Consider the following 21483-nt stretch of genomic DNA (forward strand, 5'->3'; position numbering starts at 1 on the left):
ATGGTGGGATGGGTCAGTGTTCTGGAGTCAGTTAGATCTGGGTTTGGTTCATATTCTGTTAGCCCAGTAACCAAGTTGGTTGAGGAGGATCCTTGACCTTAGTTTTCTCATCTGTAATGTGGGGGTGATGATAACTCCCTTGGAAGGTTGTGTGAAGGTTAGAGATTATGTATATAAAACACTGAAGATATGTCTGGCCCTTATCAAGTTCCCAATAAATCTTTAAAAATACATTTTAAAGATCATTTTAGGTCACAAAGAAGGAAAATATGACGTTGTGAAACTGTTTAGTGAACAGTTTCTTCCTAAACAAAACGCATAGATGTAACAGATGATATGTATCTTAAGCCATGGCTGGTAGATGTATAAGCAAATCTAAATTATTTGGCAGTAAGCTAATTTCTCCAAATGTATATTTCCCTGGTAGCAATTATTGGATCCCTCTCTCCTCTTCAATAGCATAATCTAGAATAGGTTTTCTTTAATAACTTGTTTCCCTATTTGCTCTTTTTAACATATAGTGTTATATTAGTTTCAGATGCACAACATAGTGATTTGACTATTCTATATATTAACAGTCACCACAATAAGTGTAGCCACCATCTGTCACCATACAACATTGTTACAATATTATTGACTATATTCCTTATGCTGTGCTATTCATGTCTGTGGCTTATTTATTTCATAACTGGAAGTTTGTACCTCTTAATCCCCTTCACCTATTTCACCCAACTCCCCCAGTCATCACCTACTCTCCAGCAACCACCACATTGTTCCCTGTATTTATGTCTGTTTCTGTTTTGTTTGTTCATTTGTTTTGATTTTTTAGATACCACAAATAAGAAATTATGTGGTATTTGTTTTTCTCTGTCTGACTTATTTCACTTAGCATAATACCCTCTGGGTCCATCCATATTGTCACAAATGGCAAGATCTCATTCTTTTTTATGCCTCAGTAATATTCTATTATATATGGCTACCACATGTTCTTTATCCATTCATCTATTGCTGGCAGTATTGTAAGTAATGCTTCAGTGAACATAGGGGTGCCTGTATCTTTTCAAATTAGTATTTTCATTCTCTTTGGGTAAATACTCAGTAATAGAATTACCAGATTACATGGTATTTCTATTTTTACTTTTTGGAAGAAACGCTACACTATTTTCCACTGTGATGATACCAATTTCCATTCCCATCAACAGTGCACAAGGGTTACTTTTTTCCCACGTTCTCAGCAACATTTGTTATTATAATCTTGTCTTTTTGATACTAGCTATTCCAACAGGTATGATGTGATATCTTCCTGTTGTTTTGGTTTGCATTTCTCTGATGATTAGTGATGTTGAGCAATTTTTTCATGTGTCTGTTAGCCAACTGGATATCTTCTTTGGAGAAATGTCTATGCAGGTCCTCTGCCCATTTTTTCGATATATTATTTATTTTTTTCAGTGTTTAGTTGTATAAGTTCTTCATATATTTTAGATACTAACCCCTTACCAGATAATATTATTTGGAAATATCTTCTCCTGTTTAGTAGGTTGCCTTTTTCTTTTGTTGATAGTCTTTGCTGCGCAAAAGGATTTTGTTCTGGTGTGGTCCCAATAGTTTATTTTTGCTTTTGTTTCCCTTGCCAGAGGAGACATATCTATAAATATGTTGTTAAGTCCAATGTCCAAGAGATTATTGCCTGTTTTTTTCTAAGAGTCTATGGTTTCAGGTCTCATAGTCAGGTCTTTAATCTGTTTTGAGTTTATTTTTGAATATGGCGTAGGAAAGTGGTCCAGTTTCTTTCTTTTTTTTTTTTTTACATGTAGCTGGCCAGTTTCCCCAACATGATTTATTAAAGAGATTGCCTTTCCCCCCATTGTATGTTCTTGCTTCCTTTGTCATAAATTAATTGACCATGTAAGTGTGGGTTTATTTCTGGCCTTCCTATTCTGTCCTTGATCTCTGTGTCGGCTTTTAAGCCAGTACCATTCTGTTTTGACTAATAAAGCTTTGTAGTATATCTTGAAATCTGGAATTGTGATATCTCCAGCTTTATTCTTTCTCAAGATCACTTTGACCCTTCAGGATCTTTTGTAGATTCTTACAAATTTTAGGACTATTTGTTCTAGTTCTGTGAAGAATACTATTGGTATTTTAACAGGAATTGCATTGATTCTGTAGATTGCTTTGGCTATCATGGACATTCTCTATTTGATTCTTAAAAGAATAGGGAAGAAAATAAAAGAAAAAACAGAGTCTTCATGTGGGCAGACCTTGATCTAGGCAGAGGCTGGGCAGATAGCATGACCAGGCAAAGTCTTAAAAAATTCTGTATCAACATATGCAGGAGAAGAAAGCCTGTCTTAGATAAACCAAGAAAAACAGAAAAGCAGGCAAAAAAAAAAAAAAAAAAAAAAGTTCTTTCATTGGTAGAGATTTGCAGTTGAAACAGTGCTTTCAGATGATACATCTCTCATTCAATTAGAATTCTGCCTTCATCACCTGATAGCTGGATGTGAACTTTGCTTTCCTCAAGTGCAAAATGAAATTAATAGTTTTAACTTACTAGGGCTGCTGGGAATATTAATTAAAATAATGTGTGTATACCTTTATTTTTCATAGGTGCAGTAAATACTGAAGACTATATAATTTAGCCATGACTTCAATGTATATTGTAGAATAAAATCATGTTAGGGTAAATGAGATGTCAGAAAAAGAAGTATAAATCCCAAACTAGGAGGTGTTGAATGGAATTTTGCCTGTCCCATTCCTCCACGCAAGTCTCCTTACATATAGAATTTCCCCCTTTCTAGGAACCAAGTTTATGGTCAGGAACCTTATATTCATCTTGGACTTTCAAGAACCATATCATTTCTTTCTATTTTCCTCAAAATTCAGGTGCACCCATTATTATATCTTTCCCACACTTCTACGAAGCCGACAAGAAGTTTGTTTCTGCCATAGACGGGATGCGTCCAAATAAGGACTACCATGAGACCTTTGTGGACATTAATCCAGTGAGTACACACATCTTCCTGGTAAAAGCATACATTTGATTCTGCTTACTCGGTGTTTTCTGGTTTAGCCTGAGCAGTGTTAATGTACTATCTCCCTGCCATATACATATTCAAGTGGAGAAGACTCAGCTCAGTGCATGTGATGCGCAGTCTCACGGCCTGCCTGGCTGAACTCTGTGGCTCTAATACACAGAAACGTCAGCAAACCCGCTTTGACAAAAAAGCACTTCTGAACATTGCATCACTGGAGCAACTGGGCCTGGACCCATGTAACCTGGCAGTGTTCTGTTGCCAGCCTTAGACTTGAACGAACATACCTTCTCCCACTGGCAGACAGATCAGCAAGGCTGAAGACAAACATTCTTTTGCTTACCGCGGGGAAGGTTTGGTTGAAATTTAAATATATGTATTAGCTTCAGTTACTTTTGGCAAACCTCGTTCTACGGGCACTCTTGAGAGTTTATTGTATGAGATGATTAATTTAAAAGGCATTAGAAATACATATGCTTTCATCCTGTTGTCAAAGAGGAGAAAAGCTAAAGCCACGCCAAAAGGAAGGGAATCTCCTTTTACTATAGGAGAGCCTCTCCCTTTAGTAACCGAGTTAAAGGTCAGATACCTTCATTCTTGGGATTTCACATACATGGAAGAGTGAAGCAAAAGCAGTAACAGTGTCGAGCACAGCAATCTATGGCAATTCGCTCTTGTAGCTGAGAAATCAGTGTCTTATCATTTTCTGAAAAAGATCAGGTGTTTTCCCCCTTCTCTCTCTTAACCTTCAGTCTGTTCCTCTTCCTCAGCTGACCTGTGGGCAGGTGTTTGTCCCCGAGGGAGGGCCGGGCAGAGCCCCTAGACCTCAGCGCGGGGATGAGGCGGCCTTAGGGGACACGTAAGGGGATCCGGTAGCAGCAGTTGCTTTCCTGGCTTGGTGGTGGTGGTGGCGGTCCTGACCATACCAGGAACCACACCCTGGCTCAGCGCTCCCTCCTGCCAGGGTCACCTAGGGCTTTCCTGTCTGAAGTGGTGGCACCTTGGGTGCCTGCTAGAAACACCCAATGTCCTGCTTCCCTCCAGACCCACTGAATCCCAATCTGCGTCCCCAAGAGCTCACACGCATACTACAGTTGGAGGAGCACTGGTCTCCCGGGCACCCAGCCCCAGCCGCAATGCTCGCTCTGTCCCGGGGTCAGTTGCCCTTGTCCCATCCACTCTTCCTCTCAGATGTGGCAGCGGCCACCCGAGTTGTGAGCACCACACAGAAATGGTGCTCCACTGAGAAAAACTAATGTTTTCTTTCCGCTTCTCTGGTTTGCAGTTGACAGGAATTATCCTAAGAGCCGCCAAGAGGTTCCAGATCAATGTTTATGTCAAAAAGTTAGACGACTTCATGTAAGTTTGACTTCTCTCATCAGAGGCAGGGGGTGGTTTTGCTGCATTGACTTTCTGGTGGGGTCAACAAGGCAGCATTCAAATAGCTGCCTTGGACTTGGGATTTACTTATTTTATTTTATTTTATTTTATTTTATTTTATTTTATTTTATTTTATTTTATTTAAGATTTTATTTATTTATTCATGAGAGACACACAGAGAGAGGCAGAGACACAGGCAGAGGGAGAAGCGGGCTCCATGCAGGGAGCCTGACGTGGGACTCGATCCTGGGTCTCCAGAATCATACCCCGGGCTGAAGGCAGCACTAAACTGCTGAGCCACCGGGGCTGCCCTACTTATTTTATTTAACCGAACATCCATAGTGTGCTTTCCATGGATCACACACTGCTTTAAGCCTCTTACATGCAGTAGCTGATTTATTCCTCATGGTAACCCTGTGTTAGCCCCATTTGACGGATGAGGAAACCAAGGCATAGACAGGTGGCATAAGGCTACAGAGTAGCCTCCACTCTGTGCAGTGCTTCCCTTGCCATGACTCTGGTCACCTCCCTTACCTGGCTTCCTACTGCTCCCACCCAGGGCCAGCCACAGGCTCTCAGTTAAAATAGGCTTCTGAGTCCCACCTCTCCTCCCCGCATGCCATCTAAAAACCACCTCTTAATTAAGAGGACTCAGAAGCCTCAGCCTGTGGCAAGGGAAGCACTGCGTGGAATGGGGAGGAGACACTCTGTAGCCTTAGGGACGCCTGGGTGGTTCAATGGTTGAGTGTCTGCCTTCGGCTCAGGGGTGATCCCAGGGTCTAGGGATCGAGTCCCACGTCGGGCTCCCCACAGGGAAATGGTGCTTCTCCCTCTGCCTGTGTCTCTGCCTCTCTCTCTCTCTCTGTCGCTCATGAATAAATAAAACCTTAGAAAAAGAAAAAGACCTAGAGCCTTAGAATCAAAATGGAATTATGGTCCTGACTCCACTTTTTATTTCTGTTGGCCCTGGACAAATGACTCTGAGCTGTAATTCCCATGTCTTAAACCTGGGACAGGGATGCCTCCCACATGGGACTAGTGTGAGATTTAAATGATATAGTGTCCTCCCAACAGGTGCAGAGCTGGTTCTTGGTTAAGGGCTCTGAGCTCTGATCATACCTAGTGGCCTGGTTACAAAACATTCTGAGGAGGGGTGCCTGGGTGGCTCAGTCAGTTAAGCATCCGATTCTTGATCTTGGCCCAGGTCTTAACCTCAGGGTCGTATGAGTTCAAGCCCCACATTGGGCTCCAGGAACCTACTTAAAAAAAAATTAAAAAACAAAAACCGTTCTGAGGAATGGCAGCATTGTTCTGCTGGCTGCTGGCCATCCCTCTGATAACTCTTGAGAGAATAGTAATCATTTTGATGAATTTGCTTTCAGCGTCTTGTATTTTGATTAAAATGCTTAATATAAATGTGCAACATTTGGAATTGTTAGACTGACAGATTGGAATCTAACTTCTGATTGATAAGTGTTTGCAAAGATAACTCAGAAGTCTTTATAAGTTCTGGGCAATTGAATGAAATAAGTGTGCTGGAATTTTTAAATGAACTTCTCTCTCCAGGGGTACCTGGTGGCTAGTCAGTTAAGTATCTGACTCTGATTTCGGCTCAGGTCATGATCTCAGGGTTGTGGGATGGAGCCCCACATTGGGCTCAGCCCTCAGTGGGGGTCTGCTTGTCATTCTCCCTCCTCTTCTGCCCCTCCCCGTGCTCACACAACTTATCTCTCCGGGCCAGGATGTCTATAAAATAATCTCATATTTTGTCTTTTTATAAATTGCGGTATAATTGACATACATTATATTAGTTTCCAGTATACAATATAATGATTTGATTTTTTTTTTATATATTACAAAACAATCACCACAATAATAATAATAGTTATTATCTGTCACCACAGTAGGCACAGAATTTCTTTCTTGGGATGAGAACTTTTAAGTTCTATTCTCATAGCAACTTTCAGCTATGCATTACAGTACTATTAACTAAAATTGCCATGCTGTACTTCACATCCCTAGGACTTACTTATTTTATAACTCGAAGTTTGTACATTTGGACTCCCTCCATCCATTTTGCCAACCCCCCTACCCCTAACTCTGACAACCAGCAGTCTGTCCTCTGTGTCTGTGAGCTTGGTTTTTTGTTTTGTTTGTTTATTTTAGATTCCACATATAAAGGAGAATATACAGTATTTGTTTTTCTATGTCTGATTCATTTCACTTAGTGTAGCTTCCTCAGGGTCTGTCACAAATGGCAGATTGTGACATTCTTTTTTATGGCTGAATGGTATTCCAGTGTGATTATATGTATATATATATAATGTTTTCTTTATTCATCCATTGATGGACACTTTGGTTGTTTCCATATTTTGGTTATTGGAAAAAATACTGCAGTGAACATAGGGGTGCATATATCTTTTTGAGTTAGTATTTTCATTTTCTTTGGCTAAATATCCGAAAGTGGAAGTGCTGCATCATATTGTAGTTCTGTTTTAATTTTTTTCAGAACCTCCATACGGTTTGCCCTAGTGGCTGCACCAATTTACATTCCCACTAACAGGGCACATCCACATCCTCACCAACACTTACTCCTTTTGCCTTTTGATACTAGCCATTCTTTTTTTTTTTTTTTTTTTTAATTTTTTTTTAATTTATTTATGATAGTCACAGAGAGAGAAAGAGAGACAGAGACACAGGCAGAGGGAGAAGCAGGCTCCATGCACCGGGAGCCTGACGTGGGACTCGATCCCGGGTCTCCAGGATTGCGCCCTGGGCCAAAGGCAGGCGCCAAACTGCTGCGCCACCCAGGGATCCCCGATACTAGCCATTCTAACAGGTATAAGGTGATATCTCATTGTGGTTTTGATTTGTCACCTTTTGTCTTTCTAGTGAAACAGGAAACATTAGAACCATGGTTTTCCCAGTGATGTATATCAATGAGGTAAGTCCCGGGAGGGAGCCACATATATATTTTACTTGTGGAGCTTGGAAAACTTCCATTATGATGTCTACTATTGTAGCTCTGTAATTTAAGATGTGAGAAAGGGGGAAAGGTGATTTTTAAAAATCTGTCCTCAGAAAATTTGTTTATATGTTTATATGAGGCTGCCAATGTTTGAGATTTGAAAATGACAGAAACAAAATTTCCTTTCTCAAGAACATATTTTGGGTTCTGTCTTCTGAGAAGCTGGTTATGTAAGAAACAAAATGCAAAGGTAAGTGAAGTAATGTCAGACACTGTCGAAGCAAAAAAAATAGCCAAAACTCAGACAGATGGGCAGTTAAACCTTTCTTTGCATCTCCTCCATCTTTGAAACTCTCCCGGTTTGTAGAATGTTATCAGTTTACCATTCATGTAGTTGAGCAGGAGAAAAAGTGGGTAAAATTAAAATGATTAGCAATATTACATGAAAGTTTTATGTATGGTGGTTAAAGAAATGACTGAATAAAATGAGATACATTCTCATTAATTTTACTGGTGTGTGGTTGCCTTATCTTTTATATAGCATTGAGGGTTTTTCTTACTTTCTGGTAAACAAACATATATCATAGGACATAGATCGTGTCATAGTTCAAACAAAAAGGGTTTCCCTAATGAAATATTTCTTTCTTTCACAATGTACCCACAAAAATTTTATCCCTAGATGTTAGATATAAATTGAAGTTTTGCAAGTAAAAACTTTGTTTTTGGAAAGCTCAGAAAACACCTGCTATGTAAGACACTTTTGATAAATTCTTTTATGAATCACGTGCATTTATTATATATATACACACACATATCCTCAAGTTCCCTCTTTCTTCCACCCAGTTTTGTGGGGGAATACACTTGTAAGGGTGTTCCTTCTCCAATAAATTCTTGATTGGCTTGCTTCGGTTGTTAACAGTAGCGTCATTTAAAAAAGTTTTTATTATTTTTTCTGTTCCCTAAACTTGTTCTGTGTAGAAGATTCAGTAACAGGGATTGGCAAGAAAAAGGAAAATTAAAATAACTTTCACAAAACCTGGGCCACACTGACATTGTTTTGTTCTTGACTTGCTTCGTTTTACTCAAAAATGTTGTAAAATTGTTTCCAATGATACCTTTGTAAAATATAATTTAACAACAACAAAAAATATATATATAATTTAACATCTTACGCTTCGTAAAATGAACACATGCTCTTTATAGACCTCTTGGAAAACTAAAAATCTGTATTTTAGAAGTGAATTACCATACAGATATTGAATCATTATCTTGTACGCCCAAAACTAATATGTTATGTGTCAATTATACCTCAATTAAAAATTTTTTTAATATTTAACAAGTGAATCACTGATAAACTGTCCCTCAAAGACAAGTATAGCTGACATCTGCTTATGTTGTCTCTTAGTATTTTTCTAGTGTTGATATTAGATAGTTGAGACCATCCTGTAGATGCAGTTTTATAACATTCTTCTTTTTTTTTTTTATAAAGATTTTATTTATTTATTCGTGAGAGACACAGAGAAGAGAGAGAGGCAGAGACACAGGCAGAGGGAGAAACAGGCCCCATGCAGGGAGCCCAACATGGGACTCCATCCCAGGACTCCAGGATCACCCCCAGGGCTGAAGGTGGCACTAAACCGCTGAGCCACCCAGGCTGCCCTCTCTTTTTTTTTTTTTTTTTTTTTTCATTTGGCTTTACTTTGGTAGCCACATTTATAAACTTTTGAAGGGTTTGTGCTTACAATTCTAAGATAAGGCTTTTATCATTCCATAGGAAAAATTTAGGCAATACTTACCAACTTGTAGAATCTATTTGTGATTGCTCCTGTTGCTTGCTCATTGCTCATCACTGTTCTTGTTTGTGGAGAGGCACATGAAAGCAGGGCTTTTTGAAAACAAGGAAGGACCCTGTTCTGGCAGCTTATGTTCATAGTTATGGCATATTTGAAGTCCCCTCCAACTCAGCCTTTGCTTTACTTTGCTTTTTGGTTGAAGACTATATTGAGTCCAGGGAATTACAGAGTAAAACCTTGTGCTTTCGGTGCCTCCCTAGAAAGAATTTGACTTTACTCTAGAAAAAGAAAACATTAAACCTTGAGGTGACCTTGAGATTGCTCTCCCACTTCCTTTTTTCAGAGAAGGAGACTCTAACATGGGTGGACCTTGGTCAGTTGCTGGAACCACCAGCCCTAGAAACCCATCCTTTGTTTCAGTCTAGTACAGATTCAGCCTAAATTAAGCCGAAAGTTTCATTTGTTGCTCATAATTTTTATGAAATTAAGTTCTCCAGACACCTAACTCATTGTAATTTACAGAGATAAGATCTTTGTTCTGTTTAGAAAGTGTTATCCTAGAACATTTTCTTGGTTATCAACACCCTCTGGAATTCTAGTGAGCCTCAAGACTTCCTTGGACACTCTACTGAGACCTCTGGTCTTTTTTAAGAAATGTATTTTTTTTAAGAAGCATTTTTTTAAAGATTTTATTTTTAAGTAATCTCTACACCTAACATGGGCTTGAACTTATAACCTAGAACTTACAGCCTAGAGCCCAAGAGTCTCATGCTCTACTAACTGAGTCAGCCAGGTGCCCCGAGACCTCTGGTCTTGATTAGTAGAGATTAACCAAAACAATAAATTATACTTTCCACATACCATTGTTGGAATGTTTCATTCATTCAACCAACTGACATTAATGTAGCACCTACTGTGTGTAGAGTGCTATTCCTAAAGTTGAGGTGACTGAGATATAAGTCTTTCCTCTGGAAATCTGTCACAAGGAGATCTGCAGATAAACAGACAGTTACAACACAGAGTGCAGAGTGATTTTAGAGGTGTTTTAGGGGAGTAATTTGAAAGAGCAATAAAGGGCTAACCAGGCCTGAGATGGCCAGAGAAAACTTCTGGGTGGAAGTTAGGCTGAGTTGGATTTTATTTATTTATTTTTTTGCTGAGTTGGATTTTATTTTATTTTATTTTATTTTTTTAAGAATTTTTAAAAAATTTTAATACAGTTCAAATCAGTGGGCCAGGTTCATTTTAGCTCCTTCACTGCCAAACCTGGGGGCAGAGACTGCTTGAGTTTCTCTGCCTTCTCTTTGTCTGTGATGACCAAAGTATAAAGATATCAGCTGCATCGAACTTTAAACTTCACATTATCCTTATTCTTCTTGATCTTGACGGATTTGGCGTCCTTCCGCTGGGCCGTCAGCAAGAAGTCCTTGATTTCCTCGATTTTGCGAGGCATGGCAACGGGGGTCGCGGGGGTCGCGGGGGTCAGCGCGCGGCCGGCCCAGCAGGCAGCAGGAATCGCTGAGTTGGATTTTTTTTTTTCTGATGAGTAAAATTATTTTATTTTATTTTATTTTTTTAATAAAATAATTTTTATTGGTGTTCAACTTACCAACATACAGAATAACACCCAGTGCTCATCCCGTCAAGTGTCCCCCTCAGTGCCCGTCACCCACTCACCCCCACCCCCCGCCCTCCTCCCCTTCCACCACCCCTAGTTCGTTTCCCAGAGTCAGGAGTCTTTACGTTCTGTCTCCCTTTCTGATATTTCCCACACATTTCTTCTCCCTTCCCTTATATTCCCGCTGAGTTGGATTTTAAAGGATGAGTTGGAGTCGTCAGATACAAAAGATGGTATTATCTCATTATTTTTTAATACTTTTTCCCTCCTATTTCCAACCTTCCTTCCTTTGAAAGGAAGATATGTTTTCAGGGGAAAAAAAATGTAAATGAATAAATGCCCCCTCTGGTTACTCTAATTTATAAATGGATTTTCGGTATCTCTGATTTGCTAATGGGAAGACTTACCCAAACTGTGTTTAATGATTTGGAGGAGAGATATAGCAAAAAAAAAAAAAACCTCTACACCCTGAATATTAAGTAATCGGGGGATATTATTTTCTTGCCTTCCAGAGTGTTCTCATTGATAAAGATACTGCAAGTCGACTAAAGTCTGTGATTAACACTACTTTGATCATCACCAACATACCCTACATTGTCATGGCGCTGGGTGTGTTTTTTGGTTTGATCTTCACTTGGCTTGCATGCAGAGGACAGGGATCCATGGATGAGGTGAGCAGTGGCTGAAGGAACTTCTCTTTTACTGGATAACTTTATCTGAGAAAGTCAACTGTACTTCATTGAAGGGCTGTCAACTGGCTCTATCACCCAGAATCCTCAGGATGGATTCTGAGATTTTATGCTGAGCACAGTGACTTCGTGGTTACATCACTACTAAACCAAATGGGAAGCAAGGGGAGTGTCTCAAAGAGGGAGGAGTAATACAGTAGTATTGTCCCATCTTGGGGGCTGTCTTCATGGATGTGGAATCCCTGGGAGTAAACTTAATGTTTCTGAAAATAGCCAGAAAGGAGAGGAAGATCATTTAACAGCTAAACATCTGGGCTTTGGTGTCAGACTGCCTAGGTTCAAATCCCAATTCTGCCATTTAATGGTTATGTGGCACTAGAAACTGTGCCTCAGTTCTTCATCTGTAAGGTGAGATAAGAGAGCTTGCTTTTGGAGGTTTTTGTAAGGATTAGATGATATAGTAAACAGAAAGCAGTTGGCCCAATGTTAGCATTTAGTAGGAGCTCAATAAACATTAGTTATGTGATGAAATAATTCAAAGATTGTAGAGCAAGGCAACCAGAGACTTGCTTGGAAAGAATCGTATTATATTAGAAGATACCTATCGCTGAGTCGTCACTGCATAGGAAATGACTGGCGCAGGGGAGCAGTAACTTTCTTGGAGTGAAGGGAACCCCCTCTAGCCCCCCTGCCACTCCCCAACCAAATGGGTGGGCTAAATAAGGTTAGGTTGGCCTCCCTGAGTGACCAGCCGGCCAACCTAGCTCAACCTTCAATAAGCCTTTCCTGTGGGATCCTTTCTTAAAATTCTCAGCAACTTTCCTTTTTTGCAGCAAAGGCTTCCCCCCACGCCCCTTCTAGCTGCTTCAGCTAAGTGTCTGAAGCAAATGTGAAGTAGGAAATGAAATAGGTTGAAACCATCTCAATAATATTAGCTCAGATTTCCCTGTGTTCTATATTCTTCCATGATTTCCCTTAACCTGTGCCCATCAAGTTAGCATGAATTAGGTGTGAGGCAATTATTTTGCCATTTCTATGTGTGGATCTCACTTGCAGTCTGACGTGCCGCCACTGAGATGTCCATAAGCACAGGTGATAGCCCATGTATGTTATCACTACTCCTACAATTAACCGCCTTCATGGAGTCAACAAGCAAGCAATGATTGAGCAGCCCCCACCTCTGAGACATTGTTCTCTGACAGGTTTCAAACCAGGGAGGAGCCAAAGCCATGGAGTGTGATGAGGGTTATAGTCCAGGTGGATGCCAGGAAGGGCACTGCTCTGGTATCAGGGGTGGGGAAGGGGAGGTTGGAGCAGGCCTCGCCAGAGGGTGAGGGCTGAATGGCAGAGCAGCAGCAGGCTGAGTGACAAGAGAGGGGAGTGTGACAGCCGCCATCCTGTCAGTCTCCCCTCCTTTCATCTTCCTCCACCCCCTGCACCCCAACGTTTTCCATCCTGGGAGAACTTTCTGAAGTGAATACCTGACCTCTCTGTCCCCTCTCTTCCGAGTCTCAGGGAACTCCGGATGAAAGAGCACCCCTCATACGAACCTAACCTAACGGAGGCCCGAGCTTGGTGAAGGAGCCCTGTGACTGTCCTGACAGGGACCCAACATGAGGAAACTATCCACGTCTTCACAGGAATGTTGCCTGTTGTAGTGAGGAGGGAGGAGACCCTGTGCTGGCAAATGACCAGAGCATTGTGGCAGGAGGTTAAATAATGGACTGACATGGTTGCCTGTTAGGCTTTATAAAATTGTTTTGTTTTCCATGTGTCTAGCAAGTATTTAATAAACTCTTGTAATTTTTTTGTTATCAGGTGCTGGTAGCTCCAGAATTTTGTGACAACTGTTGTGGTTAAAATGTATCTGTATCGCTTGTTAACGTTCCCTGGTCTAACCTTACTCAGTAAGCTTTATTCACCAAACTTTGTGCTCAAAATATATCAATACTATTTTATGTTCATTTCACCCCCAAAAGAGAAGTAAATAAGAGTTCGGAACCCAGGGTAAAATGGTAGCCTCATTCAATACATCATTAAAATGCATCTTATTTCCTCTTTAAAAAACGTGATTTATTGTATTTCATGCTAATCTTCAGTTCAGAATTCCTCCAGGAAAATAATTCAATCTTTTGACTACTTTCACACTGGCTGCAAACCAAGCAGGGAAAGGGTAGGGTGAGGGGAGGTTATGCAGTGGAGCAGTACCCTGGAGTTGAGAGTGATAAACCCCTGAGGCTTTTGTATTTGTACTTTTGTGAATTTAGAGAATGCAAAAATAATGTTGGTGAGGACATTCTTCTCATAAAGAGTAGAAGTAAATGCTGGTTGTGAATTTGTGGGTAGCCTGGATTTTCTTTTTCTTTTTTTTTTTTCTTTTTTAGTTTAATGATCCTAATGTGGAAAGGTGCTTCTGGGAGGTGCTTCTGGCAGGTGTCTAATATTTTCCCCCAGTCACCCTTGCCAAATATGATACTCTATTAAGTACAATATTATTGAGTGATTCTTTGTGCAGTTATTTATGAGTATGGGAGATCTCTCCATATCTAGCTCAGTGTTTTTCCTTCCTCAGATCTGGTGCCTTCCAGTTCTATGGCTCACTGTCACTCACTGAATAGAGAAACACGTGCCTTGCACTTCCTGCAATAGTCATCTTGCTGACAGAATGAAAGATGGTGTTTTAAAATATTGCACAGGAAATGCTTTAAAGAAAGGTCCCTGGGCACCCAGGAGCAGAACTCTCTCTCTCCTCAGAAGACCTCGTGGTTTGCAGTGCCACCTAAATCAAAGGGTTAGGAACCATCATATGTTACAAGTTCAAGCATATTTAAGGGAATTTTCTTCCTCCTCAAAGCTCACTATTCATTTTTGATTGAGAAACTTATACAGTTATCCAGCAAAGTGCACATAGAATTTCTTAACAACTGAATCATTTTATAGGATTTTCTGTCTAAAACTGGATTTCAGTGTAAGCAAGTGAAAAAAAGCAAGCCATGGATTTCACAAATATAGCTTCTGATTCCTCTATGGAGGCAATAAATCCCATTGCCCTAATTTCTTTCTCTCTACACTAAAGCAGGATGTGACATGTTCCCTTCCTGAAGGGGCAATTCATTGACTCCCAACTTCTCTATAAATTAAGAGAACTTATAGATATCCCAAATCACCAAAATGTGAAAAACTAAATCGAGAATATCTTCAATAACACCAAATATCTAGATTCTTTAAATTTCTCAATATTAAACTATATAATTGGCACACCTTCTTCTTTTGTGCATCCACTTACCCACACCAATAAAACTGGTAAACCAGTGCGTATTCATTGTTTCACCCTATTATCAGAGTATAGTCATCTGTGAGGAGGAAATTTTTAAATACTATGAATGATAACAGTTGATTTACACTTTAGATTGAATTCCACACAGGCAAGGGAGACCAAAAATATATTACCGCCATGTGATTCTTAATAGTTATTTGGCTTGGAATCCCCTTTGATATTCTTTCTGAAAAATCTGTGGCAAGCCCAAAAGCTGCAGTCAAGATTATAGATTGGTTAAGAAGAATGAATGTGCCTATTGGCTTTAGGTTGAAAATAACAAACTATTCCTCATGCATTATCCTGGAAAGGCCCCCAAAGTCTTTGTGATTCTCATAATCACAGAATATGTGTGTCCTGTACTATGATACTCCACTTAGGGAAAAACCAGAGGGAGGCTTACCTTGCTTCTCTCAGAGAAAATTGAGAGTTAAGCACAGGACAGCAAATGGGCTTTGCCACTTTTAGCTCAAGGCTTTTCCTCCTGGACTTTATTTCCTCATGCTCTAGAAAGATTGCTAATGGTCAAGTGGAACAAGTACTATATGACTAACCCCTATTGGGGTTTTTACTTAAGGTAGGCTTTTTTTTTTTTTTTTTTAAAGATTTTATTTATTTACTCATGAGAGACACAGAGAAAGAGAGGCAGAGACACAGGCAGAGGGAGAAGCAGGCTCCATGCAGGGAGCCACATGCCGGACTCCATCCCGGGTCTCCAGGATCACACCCTGGGCTGAAGGCGGCGCTAAACCGCTGAGCCACCTGGGCTGCCCCAGTAGGGTCTTTTTTTAATTTAAATTGCTTGAGATTTGAGTTCTGCAGAAGGTGACCTTCACACTTGGCCCTCTGGGCATTATTAGTGGACTTAATTGCTCATGGCTATTAAACAGAATATTGAGCAGAATGTTCTTACTGTAGCTTAAATAGTTGGTTCATTTCATGTGATTCTTGACGTGTTTACTTCTATCCTTAATGCAATGGAGTATTTCGCTAATAAAACTATTTATATGAAATTGCACTGGAAATGGTATGTCATCAGATGACCACTCATCTCGAGAGTTTCATTTGAAAGATGCTCTTTGCCTCTTGACAGATGCAGGCCTGAATCTCATCTGTCGGGCCATTTGTGACTTCTGTTCAGCTGTGGTGGACAGTTCTAGGCAGCCTGACAAGTCGAACTTGAAGCAGGTTCTATGCTGTGCTCATCTGCCCGAGGGCTTTCTCCAGAACCCTCGAAGTCCCACAGAAGCCCTGAGGGCTCAGGAGACCCAGGTATTGACCCTTAACCAAGGGGGCAGGAATCAGCTGATAAGTACTTCAGTCCTCAGAGGTTCATTCTATGTGATTCCTCAACTAGGACTGCCCACAGTAGGATTGCCTTCATATCATCATTTCTTCCTTCCCTGTCTCACACTCCCCAAGCCCCCCTCCACCACCACCCCTTCGACTGCTGCTTCCTCCCAAATAACCTACCTGCACTAACATCCTTATTCATGCCTGCTTCCAGGTAAACATGAACTAAGTGCATGCAAGTCCACCCAGAAGGGCCTGGCAGGGCCAGAGAGCTATGGGAGAGGTAGTGGACCTACATTTCTACAGACATTGCTACTGAAATTATTAGTCTCCAAATTAAGACTACCTTTAAAATCTTTCCCATCCAAATAATACTGCATCTTATTTCTGGAATCAGAGCAAATTCAGATCAGTCATAACATATCTTAGCTCAGTGTTATAAATGTCTTTATGTATCCAGGACACTTGATCCCCAACGTATGTGCTTCCAAGGAACCCTGAATTTGATTTTAGCTGGCTTATGTCATAAGGGGAACTCTGAATATCTATTTCTGTTTTCTCAAAGGTATATAGAGACATCTGGAATGTGGTAACATACCAATCTGCATTATTTCAAATCAAGAAGAACGGTCCAGAAAATATATTTAAAAGAATACTGATAAGGGGTGACAGGTGCTGCCAGGTATTAAAGCATATACATACCCATGAACAGTAATTAAGAAAGTGTGGTATAGGGTGAGTGATAGAGAATAGAAAGTCCAGAAACATGGATACACACCTAACTAACACAAGATAAAGTTCCCATTTCCAGTGATAACTGTAGTCTTTCATGTATTCGACTAATATATATTTTATTTTTAAACCTTTATTGAGCCATAACTCTCATGCCATAAAAATTTAAAAGCACAACACAATGGTTTTTAGTAAATTTACTAAATTTAGATTTAGTAAATCTAGATTTAAATGTAGTTTTAGAACATGATCACCTCACTAAAATTCCTCATGCTGGTTTATAGTTAATCTCCATTCCCATTCCCAGCCCCAAGAAGCCACTAATCTCCTTTCTCTGTATAGATTTGCTTTTTCTGGACATTTCATAGAAGGAAACTCATATAGTGTGTGGTCTTTAGGGCCTAGTTCTTTCTACATTATACTTTAAAATAATGTATTCAACAGATTTTATTGGGTAGCCCCTTTATGCCAGGCACTATTAACTAGGCTATTGGATCTTACAGTCTACCAGGGGAAACAGCAACCAAATAATCATAAATGTAAAATTTCAACTAAGTTTCATGATACTCTGGGAACATGGCTTGGAATTGAAGGAAGGCTTCCCCAAAGAAGTAGCATTTACTGAGACTGAAGACTAGGTGTAATTAGGCAAAGTGAAACATTTCAGAGGAAAGAGGTCATGGCCAGGAACAGGAAGAAACACATTTACAAGTTACAGAAAATATTTGCTTGGAGTTCAGAGGGAAGAAAAGTGGAAGATAAGGTTGGAGAGAAAGGCAGGGTCCAGGTCAAGTTGGGTCTTACTAAGCCAGTTTAAAGACCAAAAGGTCTATTTTAAGACCAGTGGGAAACCATTGATTGTTGTAAATTGGATTTTGGGAGACGGGAGAGAAATGATACACGTGGCAGGTTTTAGAAAGGCCTACACTAACTGCAAGGTGAATGAACTGGAAGAGTCTACATGAATGCAGGGTGGTCAGTTTGGAGGCTGCTGTGTTAGGTGGGTCCCTTTGGGGTCTCCGTTGGCATGCAAGATGGATCTTGCCTCGGGGTGTCTACCACAAAGCCGCATAGCAGGGGCTTTATTGGGGGAAATAAAGATATATAGGGGCAGGACAGCAAGAAAAAAGGCACAGATCCTCCATTTCTTGTCATCCCATGGAGAGGCCAATATGGGCCAGAGTCCTGTTTGGTCTCACAAAGGAGCACACACACATCTGCCTTCTAGTCCCCTCTTTTAAGGAGCAAGCATGAAGAAACAGTCCTGTCAATGAAGGAATGTACAAGCCACCGAGCAACAGGCAGTTGGGACTGAGGTGGATGCTTTATAGAAATTGTCTGTGAATGCAGCTGCCTATGGAATGTTACAGTCTCCACCACTGGGGTAAAGAAAACTCTGGTTCCATGGGCCCTGAGCTTGGGTGCAGAAGGGGAACTCTTAGCCACAGCTAGCTTGTTGTCCAGGCAACCCAGAATGAAGTCCCAGTGCCACAGTCCTGCTGTGTCTGGGTAGGGGTTGGCAAACCTTGTCTATAAAGGGCCAGATGAAAAAGTTTTGGCTTTGCAAGCCTCTCTTGTCACAACTACTCAAGTCTGCTCTTGTATAATAAAAGCAGTTGTAGACAACATGTAAACAAACGGATGTGTCTGTGTTCTGATAAAACTGTATTTATACAAATAGACGACAGTCCACGTTGGGCCATCATTAGCTGATCCCTGATCTAGGCAAAAGATTATGGTAATTTCAATTGTGGAGATGGCAGTGGGGATGAAATATTTTACAAATGTTTAAAAGATAAAATATGTGGGACTTGAAGATGAATATGGGAAAGGCAAGGGAGAGGGACAGGTCAAAGAACTCATTCATCGGTTCCATGGTCCTGAGTAAGGTCTGTCACGGGGGCAGGCACTCTGTTAGCAGTAGGGATACAAGCAGTAAAAACAAAAACAAAAACAAAACAGTTCCCTACCTCACAATCTTATATTAAATCTGGGAAGCAATAAATAGGTGGTAGTAAGTACTAAGAATATTTAAGTAGCCACAGTGACAAGATAGGAATGTGTTATTTTAGAAAAGGTAATCAGGGAAGGCTTCCTATGGAAGAAACATTCACCCATTCCTTTCATCCCCAGTCTTTCTCCCCTTCCATCCATTATTTCTGTGATTTCACTCTGCGGGTTCTCCTAGCTCTCCAGCCATACTCTCTCAGGTTCCCTTGAGGGCTGTTTGTTCTCTCAATTCCTGTGATCAGCTGCAACTTCTCACTTGGTAACTCTTCCTGACAATCTCATGGACTCCCTGACTTCAGTGACAACCTAAACACCTACAACCAAAACACAAATCTCTGTTTAACCTCAGCCACACGTACCAAACACATGCTGGATATCCTCAGCCAGACTGTCCCCAAATCCAGAAAGTAAAAAAAAGGTAAATTAATTTTTCCTTGTCTTCGTTCCAAATTCCCATTGCTGGGGAACGGCATCACCATCTACCCAGTTGTACCTGCTAGGAAGCAGGACTCTCGCTAGACTCCTTCCCTGCCTTCCCTCCACATCCCATTAGTCATCAAGGCCATCTGCTCTGTGTCTCACCCTGGGGTCCTCTTCCCTGCATCAGTGCTCTCACTGGGACTCTTGCAGTTACTATTGCCATGATTTAATTTTTGAACAGGTAAACCGTTTACATTTTCAAGAAGCATAAAATGGGTTTACAGTGAAAAGTCTTCCTCCACCCTCTTCATCCTCCCAGAGGCAACTAATTTACTCACTTTTTAATATATACTTTTCCAGGAATAGTTTATACGAAAATGTATATTTATATATTCTAAACTTTTTTTCAGTCACTAAAATTGTAGCATGCCATAGACAGTTTTCTAATTGTTTTCTATGTAATACATCTTTGAGATCTTTCTTTTCAGTAAAGAGCTTTACTGTTTCCATTTCATGCCTGAATCGTATTCATTTGTATAAATGCTGCTTTTTAGGCAAACCCGTTTGTTTCCAGTCACTGGTTATTATAAACAATGCTGCACCAATAACTTTGTGTTGCATAATTTTGCCAAATCGTTTATAAGATAAATTCCTAGAAGTAGCTGGGTCCAAGGATTTGTAATTTTGATAGACACAATGGCTTTTGTTATTGTTTTTATTTAGGTATTTAAGCACACAGATTTAAGAATCAAATAATTCTATAAGGTTTGTTATTGAAGAAAAAAAAAAAAAGGAACCTAAACAGATACCCTTCTCAAAGAAACCTGTTAACACCTTTTATTTTAAAATTTTTTTTTATTTACCACCATGACTATCATACTTTGGATGACACATTTGTTGCTATAACGTGTGAAATAAAGTAGATGCTCAAAACATACATATACACCTTTCCTAATTGATATAGTCTTTACTTGCTTCGAAACTTCCCACTATTTGTACAATCTCCATAATTCTTAATTTCGTGTATTCCTTTTCTTTTCAATGATTGATGTACAACAGTGGGATGTCTTTTCTCTCACGAGAGGTGAAGTGTCCAAATTACAAAATACTGCAGGCGAAAGTCTGCAAAAAAATCAATGTGATGCAGCATTTATTCTGAGATATCAACAATAAATTCTTTTTGAAAATCATTATTACTTTATTATTAATAAATTATCGTTACATTATTTTGCAATAATGATGATTATTATTATTTCTTGCAATAATGATTATTAATACGACTCATTTGAGAGAGCAGGAGATAAACACCTTCCCCTGCTGGTTTCTAGCTCGTTACCGCCCTTGTCCTTAGGAGGACGGTGCAGAGAGATCAACACTTGGGCATGGATCGCAGATGCCAGTGTCGACATCTTCCATCATCTCGAGAAAATTTTCAGTACCGTACAGTCAAAAAATCAATTTCAAATACACCTGTGCGTGTCTTAAAAACAAAAAAAATGCATTTATAAACAAGAATAGGAAAAATGCTAGGCCAGTACTGCCCGGAAGAGGAGCCGGCGTCAGGGAGACGCTTGGAGGCCTTCAGCGGGGTCGGGGCGTCCTTCCACCTCGGAGCGGAACGTCAAGTCTTTTTTTTAAATTTTTATTTATTAATTTTTATTTATTTATGATAGTCACACACAGAGAGAGACAGAGAGAGAGGCAGAGACACAGGCAGAGGGAGAAGCAGGCTCCACGCAGGGAGCCCGACTGGGACTGGATCCCGGGTCTCCAGGGTCGCGCCCAACCGCTGCCCCGCAGGGATCCCACGTCAAGTCGTCACTGAGATGCACGCCCGGCCTGCAAGACGCAAAAAGCCAAGACAGTCCAAGCAGAGGGGCCACCCGACTCACCGCAGTCCGGGGCTGGAGTCCGCTCCTCGGCACCCGCTGCCCCGAGGCCGCCGCTGGCGGAGGAGGGCGCGCACGGTGGGGCCTGTCCCTGCCCACGTGCCGACTCCCAGACGACTCGGGGCGGTAGAACACGGGAAAGAGGCCGCTTCGGGGTCCTCGTGAGCTCCGGCGTGACAGTGGGCTCCGCGCTGCGGAGACGGGGATCGCGGCCTCCCGCCCGGTCCCCGCCACACGCCCGTCAGCAGCGGAGCCCGCCTCCGCCCGGGCCCTCCCTGAGGCGCTGAGCCCGGGGCCCGCGGCACCGCCGCGACGTCACGCCCTGCGCCGCGGGACGCGC

At 41.0% G+C, this 21483-nt stretch overlaps 1 protein-coding gene and 1 pseudogene across 4 annotated transcripts in view; one reads left to right on the top strand and one right to left on the bottom strand.

The window, feature by feature from the left end:
• Nucleotides 1-15815, top strand: part of SCARB2 (scavenger receptor class B member 2) — a 76861-nt gene extending 61046 nt beyond the window's left edge. For 3 of the 4 annotated variants that reach the window (XM_038582402.1, XM_038582404.1, XM_038582405.1), the window contains 5 exons: nt 2887-3005; nt 4321-4394; nt 7308-7359; nt 11307-11465; nt 12993-15815. In XM_038582402.1, coding sequence (XP_038438330.1) covers nt 2887-3005; nt 4321-4394; nt 7308-7359; nt 11307-11465; nt 12993-13037 — 449 coding nt within the window. In that variant the 3' untranslated portion in view covers nt 13038-15815. The remainder of the gene's footprint in view (nt 1-2886; nt 3006-4320; nt 4395-7307; nt 7360-11306; nt 11466-12992) is intronic. The other variant, XM_038582403.1, reaches the window with a different exon arrangement.
• LOC119867169 lies at nt 9048-21459 on the bottom strand (annotated as a pseudogene).
• Between the last annotated feature and the right edge of the window lie 24 nt (nt 21460-21483).

This window comes from Canis lupus, chromosome 32 (assembly GCF_011100685.1).
Source record: "Canis lupus familiaris isolate Mischka breed German Shepherd chromosome 32, alternate assembly UU_Cfam_GSD_1.0, whole genome shotgun sequence".
Lineage (NCBI taxonomy): Eukaryota > Metazoa > Chordata > Mammalia > Carnivora > Canidae > Canis > Canis lupus.